Here is a 9,927-nt window from a genome sequence, read left to right on the forward strand (position 1 = left end):
CCCCCGTTGGTGATGACAGAGATGTGTTCCTGGTCAGACGGGTGCATCAGAATCTGGTTGTACCTAGAGAAGGCATCCATGAAGCTGAGCATTTGATGCCCAGCCGTGGCATCGACAAGTAGATCTATGCGAGGAAGGGGATAGTTATCTTTGGGGCATGCTTGGTTAAGATCGGAGTAGTTGACACAGAGTCGCCACTTACCATTGTTTTTACGGACTAGGACCACATTTGACAGCCATCTGGGGTAGTCCACGTTTTTGATGAATTGTGCTTCAAGGAGCTTATCTACTTCAGAAGCAATTAGGGTATTGCGTTCCGGGTGGAAGATGCGCTGTTTTTGGCGAAAGGGTCGAAAATGGGGCTCAATGTTGAGACGATGAGTGATGAAGGAGGGGTCAATACCTGGTATGTCGGAGTGGGTCCAGGCAAATACGTCGTTGTGCTCAATCAGGAGGGCAGTAAGGTCGGCCTTGGCCTGGGAGGATAGTTGGCTGCCAATCTTGGCGGTTTTTGTTGGGTTGGTGGGATCGATGGGGACCTCGATAAGCTCTTCCACTGGTTCCCCTCTGACCAGCTCATCCTCGTCCCTGACGTCGAGCCCTTCAATGATCATAGCCTCCTTTAGCTTGACCTCTTTAAGTGAAGCGACGTAACATTCCCTGGCCACGGTCTGCTCGCCCCTCACTATGCCGACCCCAAGGTCGGTGGAAAATTTGATGGCAATATGGAAAGTGGATGTGATAGCTTGGAAAGCATTTAGGGCGGTGCGGCTGAGGATGATGTTGTAAGCAGAGGGATAGTCGATGACGAGGAAGGTGAGCAACTTTGTGGTCTGCCGTGGGATTCTTCGATTGTGATGGAAAGATCGATGGAACCGATGGAGGTCACGCGATCTCCAGTAAAGCCTACCAGTGGGTTTGGAGAGGGGACAAACTTTCTTCCCCAACCTTGAGCTGGCGAAAGGCATTGAGGAAGATGATGTCTGAAGAACTGCCGTTGTCGACGAGAACCCGTCTGACTTTGTAGTTGGAAAGGAGAGCAGAGATGACAAGGGGCTCGTCATGGGGGTAACGGATGCCTGTGCAGTCGGCTTCCGTAAAGGTGATGGGCTCCATCTACTTCTTGGGCTGTTTCGAAGGGCGGTCTAGTGTGGCAACTTCTTTATCTGCGCCCTACCTTATTTTTCTGAGTTCTGCCCGCTGGGCTGAGCGGGATGGTCCTCTACAAGCGAGCCCGCCAACAATAACTCTGATCTTTCTGACATGGGGGGCAGGATTGTTTTGTGCCCGGGGTTTCTGCGGAGGTCTATCATGACCTTGGTTAGGTTGGGCAGGTTGTTGAAGAGGGGTGTACCGGCGGTTGTTTCTGATCGGTTCAGTCCTTTGCCTTTGCTGAGGGCGAGCCGCCGTGAACTGACTAAGACGTCCCTGACGTATCAAACCCTTGACCTGGTCTTTGAGGTTAACACACTCCTCGGTATTATGGCCGTGGTCCTGATGAAAGCGGAAGTGTTAGGTTTTATTTCTTGGCAATCCCGTTTGACAAAACTCCTTTCAGTTGTATTTTTTTCGCACTTTTATTTCAGTGAGGCTATGAGTGTTTAGATGCGAATCCAACCCGAATTGTGCTTTTCAGAGAAGGTACTACCTATGTTGTCAAATCCAGAGACAAAACATTGTGTTGATTCAATTGTAATTTTTTGTGTTTTTGTTCTGTCCGCTCGAGCGGAGCCTTGTGAGCTCGAGCGTAGATTAGCAGGTCTCAGTATTTTGTCAGGGCAAGCAAAAAATACTGGTGGGTGTGATTTTACGCTCGAGCGGATTCTCCTACGCTCGAGCGCATCTCAGTTTGTTCGCACGCAGTTTTTGGTCAGTCCGCTCGAGCGGGCTGTGTTGAGCTCGAGCGGACCGCGCGATCCCAGATTTCCAGATTTGATTAAAGAGTTGGTTTTCTTCTGAAATTAGGATTGCTTTGGTTCTCTATAAATACTTGGTTTTCTCCCAAAACTAAGTGATATTGATTGAACTTCTCCAGATCTTATTTTTGGATCTTAAGGTTTATATCTGGAGAGATTTTGCTAGTTTTCTTTGATGTTTTTATTGAGTATTCAACTCATGATCTAAAGAGAGTACATCAAAGGTTTGTTTGTTATACACAAAAGAGAGAGTTATTCTTCAGTTGTGGATTCTGAAGAATTCGAGCCTGAAGCTTTGGTGGAATCCGGAGTGGCTCATCAGAAAGACAATTCCGTGGTGAAGATGGGGTTGGAAGAGGCACATAGAGGTTGGTTCAATTAGGCGTTGTGGATTCGCTAGGTAATTGAAAGTATACCTGTGTAATTCCTTTAAATCTTCTTAGTGGATTGTTCTTGTGGCTGTTGCCCGTGGTTTTTTGATCACAGTTGGAGGTGTCCAATTGTGGTTTTTTCCACGTTAAATCGTTGTGTTTCTTTGTCTTGATTGGGATTGTTATATTCTGCTTAAAATTGATACATAATCACAAATCAACATCTAGGGGATTTCTAGATTTTTTCAGGAAGTATTTGGATTGGTCTCGCCGATTGGAAGGAGACCGTGATGGTTGGGGCCATTTTAGGGGATAGTCTCGTTGGATCTGGTTGAGGACTTGTTCCATGGGGGAATTGAGGGGTGTGTATCGCTCGAACCGGCCGGGCGATCAGACTGACGCCGACCGGTCGGCTCAGGGTGGTCGGTCGGTATACTGAGGTGTTGGGTGTTTCTGTTTTCGGAGTCCTTTCTTTTCTCTCTGGGGGTCGGGTTTTTGGCTACTGGATCTTGTCGGGCGGTTAGGGAATCTTCTGCGTTCATGTATTTTTAGGCTTTGGAAAGTAGGGTTGCTATGGAGGATGAGGGGTTTTTAGAGAGGGAGAAGAGGAAGTCAGATGATCATAGACTGGCCATGAAGGCCGTGAGGATGACCTTGTCATCATTTTCCCCTACTTGCAGGGCTTCGGTGTTGAAGCGGGTGATGAAGCTGCGCAGCGACTCTCCCTCAGTCTAGTCACTTAGGTGTTAGAAGGTGGAGACAGAGTCTGCTGGCAGTTGACTGAACCAGAGTCGTGCCGACCCCTTAAGAGTTACAGGGAATGCGCGACACATGATTTCGTCAGGGAATGCATGGAGGATCATGAGGGTCCTGTAAGTTTCCAAATGATCGACCGGGTCTGTTCGTAAGAGTCAAGCGAGGGCATTTTGAATTTAGGAGGTAAGGGTTTGTCCCTGATGGAGGCAATGAAAGGTGAGTTAGCTGTGGTGGATGGTTTATTCTGCATGTTCTGCATGACTCCTTGGAGCTGGAGCTTCATGGCTCGGAGTTCTGCATCCCAAAGAGGAACGTTGTCACCACCGGAATGCAGCGGGGGCTGAACACTACTGGCCTCCCCCTCGGGGGTGGGTGCCTGGATCGACGGATGAGGGATCCGGGGAGGCGGGTTCATATCTGGAGGAGGAGGTTGCAAGCCCTCCAAGTTGGGCGGGTAGGGCTGTTGGACGGGGGCTCGTTCTTGGTTGGGTGGTATATCTGGAGGTGGTGGTTCGGCGAGGCGGTTAATTCTGTTGGTGAGTTCGGTGAAGTACTGTGGTGGGTTGTCTGGATTGAGAGAGTCGGCTTGGTGATCGGCAACATTGTTGTGAGAAGCCATGGATCTAGTCGTGACCATCCACCTTGGTGGGTGGCAGGAAGGGGTTATTGGGAAAGGGTCTTCGGCGGCAATGAACACAACTGGCGTGTGGAGCAAAAGGATTCCCACAGACGGCGCCAACTGATGATACAACGTGTTCTAGATGGAACGGGTCAGACTGATCCACGCTTCCCAAACTAGAGTCTGAGGTATCAAGCCCACAGTGGAACCTGCACAAGAGTTTAACGGGGAACAGGGAGTCCCCCAGCGAACCCTCCGACAAGCAAGTTAGAAAGAGAGATGGAATGTAGAGATAGACTAGAGATAGAGAGCTTAACCTTCTTCTTGTCTTCGACCTCTGCTTATATCCTCTGGTAATCATTTCATTGTCCCTTCCGACCTGTCGTTATGGCCGAAAGTCTATGCTCTAGCTTGCCTTGTTCATGGTGAGGCCGTTCTGTCTCAACGGGGAGGGCTTATCGCAATAAATGCTGTAAGGGCCTTCATCAATGGCTGATGTGCAGTGCAATAACTTTGCAGGATTTTTGTCTGCTTATGTGGCTTGTCCTTCTCTTGCTACGTGTTTAGGTGCTATTGGTTTTTAATGCCATGTTTAGCTCCAGCAGCGTTGGTCCTTAATATTTGAGTTATGTATTGGGCCCTAAATGGTGAGCTGTATCCTTTGTGGGCTTACCCGTGTCATAATTAATAAGATAAAATGTCACATCAAACCCATAATCATTTCACTTTTTCTTTTACAAACATTACATTCAATTACAAAAAATCTAACCATATTTCCAGACACAAAAATTTTAACTTATTAAAATAACCTAATAAAACAACCAACTTCCCAAACGAGGCTATTGAGACAAGAATTTAGGAAGAGAGGATTATTGGCCATGTTTAGTGTAATTTTTTTCAAGATAATTAAAGTAAAAGCTATAAAGAAATAAAAACTAAAAGCACTCTTCTACTAACTTCTTGATAATCATTTAAAAAAATGTTTAATTAAGTTATTTTTACTTTAGAGTGAGAAGTAGAAGTTAATGTATGACATGAATTCTTTGGGGAAAAAAAAAAAAAAAAAAACCTTATAAGATCTAGTAAGTTACAACAAACAAAGCCTTACAAGGTTGACCCAAAGCCTAAACCAAACCAAACTATATTCATATTAGTATAAATATTCACAAAATAAATAAATAAATAAAGAAGGGAGGATAGCATTAATTCATTTGGGCAAATTAGTTGATTGAAGTGTTGGGCCACAAAGACAAAATGAACAAATCATCAATTGTTACGAATGGAGTGACAGAGGCATTACACAGAAGTTTTCTCTAGCAGGTTGCCTCTTATCTTGTCAATCTCAGAGAACACGTGAAAATTTCTCCCACATCATGTCCTCTGAGAGAAATGTTGACTGTTCAGTTTTACTTGACGAAGAAACCAAAATCTTGATGGTGTAGTTATGCTGAACAAAATTAATAACAAAAATGTTACATTTACTCAATATCTAAATGCACACATAAATTATCATAAAAAAGTAGCTGCTTTAATTGATCAATCCTTTCACATATATTCATCTCAAAAAAATCCTCACATAGCTTTGAAGCAACAAAAACCCAGATACAGCTAAATACTAGACAGCCAAAGAGAAGCAAGCAAATATATGAGAAGATATATCACCAGTTTGTGAACACTGCAAACAAAGACGAGGAATTAAGAAACAGAACTGTAAAAGAATCAAATACAGTGTTGTTTACGCAGGTGGTGAGAAGAAAAGATCACGCCTATCTATGACACCATACCATTGGATGGGAAGTTAGTGAGTTTTGGGCAATCTATGTTCTCCAAGTAATTCAAGTTTGGAAATAATGTCTGGAGTTCGCTCCAATCCATCTTCAAGTCATGTAAGTACTTCAGACGCAATTCTTTAACCTCCTTCCACTTCTCCACATTGTTGAGTTTCTGAAATTGACCCAGATCAGAGAACTTACCTCCTCTGATGTAGAGTTTCTTTAAGTTCTTCAGTGTTAAAGGACTCAGCCAACTAGGTGTATTCATTCTAGGGAAACACTGAAGGTCCAATTTTATCAGTCCTGAGGGAAGCTCTGCATTTGATACACGTTTAAATGCCAATGTTCTTGTCAGAGCATTTTTGATAGCTGCTGTTCTTTGTTCTGCTGCAGGTTTTACAGAGCCCCTTCCCCATGCGATTGTCAGCTTGGTAAGGGCTTTGAACTTGCTTAAAGCGCTCAGATCTGTGTCTGAAGGAAATGCATTGACACCAGTGTGAATGCTCAATTTTCTCAGCTTTGGCAATTTCCTTAAATCATCAAGAGTGCATGACCCCCTTGAATCTCCAACCACAAACCCACTGAGCACTTCGAGTTTGGAGAGCGATGCAAGCCCCTTGGGCATCAAATCAAGCAGGTAGCACTCGGACATGTCCAAGTGTGTCAAATTCTTGAGGCACCGAATTTGATTGGGAATTACCTGAAGGTTGTGACAAGCTCTAATGTCAAGGATTGTGAGCTTCCTGAGCTTTGAAATGGACTGGGGAAGCTTCGTAACTCCGGAGATTCCTTGAAGGCTCAAAAACCGCAGTTGTGTGACATTTTCCAAACCATCCAAAACATTTGCATTTTTTTTCTTCATAGCCGTAATATCCTCAACTTCAATGTGATGTGTGGGCGAGGTCTGCCACCTTCCCAAGTAAAGAACCTTGACATTTTTCATCTTTGAAAACCATTCAGGCATGAAGTCGAGAATAGTCTCATCAACATTGAACAATGCGTGAAGCTTTTCCAAATCCTGAATTTTTGTTAATCCTCCACCTTTCAAACATGCCCGGTGAGAGTAGTAGCACTCTTCTGCATTACTCTCGTCAGCAAAACCGAAGAAGTTAGTCCTTTTGGCAAACTCAATCACCTTAGAACGAACAAAAGGGTTCATCTTGCAGATGTTCACGTCAAGTCTAGGATATTTGCACACGGGCTCAATGAAGCCCATCTCAATAAGCTTGTCGAAGAACTCATTGGCAAACTGCTCTGGTGTCTTTCCACTTCCTTCACTGCCAATGGGAGGTACAAAACCCTCTCCAATCCACCAGTATATCATGACCCTCTTGTTTATTTCAACGTTTTCCGGGAACACTGAAAAACATAGCAGACAGAGCTTCAACTTCTCCTCGAGCATTTTGTAACGTGTCTTAAATTGTTCAGAGTTCAAGCTTTGCTCGATCGCCTCGTTCTTGCCAGCGTTGGCTCCGTTGATGTTTGCCGAACCATTTGACCGCACACGGAGAGCCGCATCGGACTCATCAGGCTCATCCTTGTGCTTGGAAGAGATCTGATTCTTCAGTTTCTTCACCATCTTCTTCAATTCCCGATACTCGTCTGCACTTCCCCTCGCTTCTTCAAGGTTCTTGAACGTTTCACACAACAGTCTGATTTTATCTCCGTACTTGGTGATCCTCTCGATGGAATTCAGATCTGCCTTGATCAATTTAGAAAGCGCCTCAGCCTCACTGTGGCTTCTGTTGGCGGTGGTGATGGGTGGTTCGTCGATTTGGGTCGTATTGCTGGAGGAGGAAGTGTGGTTGGTGTCTCCTACCGGAACGATTTCGTTGCAAGTGCCAGAGGAAGAAGGGTTATCAGGCGGTGATGAAGCCATATTGGTCGACCTGTTTTGATGACTGTTTTGATGAAAAATAGAGAATGAAAAGAAGACAGGTTTTCCGAAGAGAGATCCTAGTTACAGAGAAGATGAAGAGAAAGATGAGAGTTTTGGTTATCACTTTTTCTTCCAATCACTCATTTGGGATGTAGGGTTGGCTTGGGTTGGGCTGGTGGGTTGAGTTGAGGCTGTTTTAGTCATAAAAAGGTCAAATGGATTTTTTAATCTGTTGGTTAAAAGTTATCATATCAACTTGTAAGCATTTTAATTTTTCTCTTATAAAAATTAAAAAAAATTAAAAAATTCATCCCAAATTAAACTATTTTAGCTTGGGCAACCTACATCCCAAATGAGGCCTTCTTTGACATTGCTCACGTTGCTTTTATAGGGCCTACCACCACAAGGGAAAATTATAAAATATTTTTGAAATACAATGTATTTGTATTTTCTAACCAATCATTATTTATTATGTCCCTTTATGTCTCTTAATTACTTTATACAATATTCTACCTATCTACTTTTTTCACCAATCACAATACTATGAAGTATTATGTATCAATATTTCGAGACTACTGAAGTATTACCCCACAACCAGGAATTTTTGGGTGAGAGAAAGGTAGTCATGTGATACATTGAATTTGACAGTATAGGCTATTATATTTATGCTGACTATTTTGGAAGCGATAAAGATGTTGGCTACATATTTTGTATAAGTCAATCACAACTTAACACGTGGCCCGTAAGGGGTAATTTGGGGAGTTAATGTAAGTCTCCAATCAGCAGCAGACACGTGGCAGTTCATATTGGTGTGGATGGATCTGCGAAGTACTGAAGCAATTAAAAGGTATAAGATGACGTGGCCCAACGGTTACTCAGAATTCAAATTCAAATTCACGAGGGAGGCCTAACTGAAAGAATGGCGTAGTGGAAGCTAATTGTGTGACGCCATGACCAGAAATCATGGGAGTGTATTGCAACGGTTACCATAAAGAAGTATAAATAGAAGAGAAGGCCCCAGAATGAAAGACCCAGACTCAGATCAAGATACCAGTTTATTTACTTCATATTTTCTTTCCAGTTTTACATTTTCAGCACTTCAATTCCTGTACTGCACTTCATTTCCTAGGAGTAGTTTGAAGTAGTTTGCTGCTGTGAATCTCTTTGAGGCTGGGTCAGTTCATTGTAAGTTCTCATTTACTTAATGAAATTCATTTGCTAGAATTGTTCTATACTTGTTATTATTTACCAATTTCTCCTAAACAAGTCACCAGTAAAAGCCCTATTCATTAAGACTGAAAGAACTTCAACACGAGCGTTTGATAATTGGTTAGCAATTAAAATTCTATAAGGACTAATTGATCCTTGCTGGCACGCTTAAATTTACACTATTAACCTTCAAAAGCCAAAAAAGTCAACATATATTTTTGGTACGCCTAGTGGGACACTTTAAAATGGCTAGACGTAGAAGACAAGAAGAAAATGAACGCCTAGAAGAAGGTGTAGAAGGAGAGGTAGAAGTGCCTAATTTAGAGGACAATGTAGTATCACCTGACACGGAAGCACCTATCGTATCAAAACCTATGGTCGAACAGCCAGCACTTCAGAACATGTAACATATGTTCAAAATATTGGACTAGGCTATGGAATTGGATCATCCGCTGTTCCTTCTACTCAGCCAATGAATCCATGGAGAGGTTTGGTAGATGCTATGAGATAGCAATTAATGTATACAATGGAAAGATGGGCAACATCCTTTATAGATCAAACGAACTCTCATAAACCAATTGTCATAAGGTAGGAGGAAGAAAACATAAATGTTCATCAGCAAAGATTGGCTTGAGATAAACAACCTATGCAAAATAATGGATAGAATAATTGTCAGACTAGTAGCCAAAATCATAAGAGGTCATCACCTGTGCCTCAGTCATGGTATGAAGCTCCTTCAAGACCATTGGCAAATCAAACTGTACCATTACCTAGCAGCGAAACCATACAAATTGATGGGTTTAGGCCAGCACAAGGGAATGGCATGAGGATGTTTTCAAATCCTGTGTTTGAATCCATGCCTAGCACAAGGGTGCTCAATAATCCTATGTTTGAATTTACACTTTGGGGGTTGGAAGGATTTCCTGTGGTTGGGAGAGAAACAACACCTGTTCCTCCTCTTGTAGCACTTTTTGCAGGACTTTTCGCAGGACAGGCCCCAAGAGGCCAGCCATACCCTCAACAATAAATAGTACAACAGGGACAGCCAGTTCTAAATGTACCTCTATATGGACCAAAAGGCCCCCAAGCACGTGGAGTTCCTCAAAACCCTGTGTTTGCCCCTCCAGTAGTGGTCCAGTCAGCACAAAATATGGTTTCTAGGGACCAAATTGCTGATATTGTTAGAGAAATGTGTGGATCTATGGCTCGGGGGGTTCAGACTCCTGTGCATAGAAAGCCATACCCAGAATAGGTGGATAGGGTACATGAATACCCAAGGGGCTTTTACCAGATTTTGCCCTCTTTCATAGGAATGGAAACTAGTGAACAGTGGAATACATTACCAGGTTTACAGGCCAATGTGGTGAGTTCACCAATAATGACTATATGAAATTAAGACTTTTTT

The 9,927-nt window shown here is 43.3% G+C and overlaps 1 protein-coding gene across 1 annotated transcript; it reads right to left on the minus strand.

The window, feature by feature from the left end:
- Positions 1 to 5,432: 5,432 nt before the first annotated feature.
- On the minus strand, positions 5,433 to 7,313 carry LOC114300574 (disease resistance RPP13-like protein 4). Its single transcript, XM_028245441.2, has one exon. The coding sequence runs from the start codon at positions 7,311 to 7,313 to the stop codon at positions 5,433 to 5,435; it is 1,881 nt and encodes a 626-aa protein (XP_028101242.2).
- Positions 7,314 to 9,927: the final 2,614 nt, after the last annotated feature.

This window comes from Camellia sinensis, chromosome 9, assembly GCF_055761805.1.
Source record: "Camellia sinensis isolate YWXY chromosome 9, ASM5576180v1, whole genome shotgun sequence".
Taxonomy (NCBI): domain Eukaryota; kingdom Viridiplantae; phylum Streptophyta; class Magnoliopsida; order Ericales; family Theaceae; genus Camellia; species Camellia sinensis.

What these genes read in the sequence shown, in the direction of transcription:
- LOC114300574 (XM_028245441.2), bottom strand. Translation starts at nt 7,313, where the DNA reads ATGGCTTCATCACCGCCTGATAACCCTTCTTCCTCTGGCACTTGCAAC.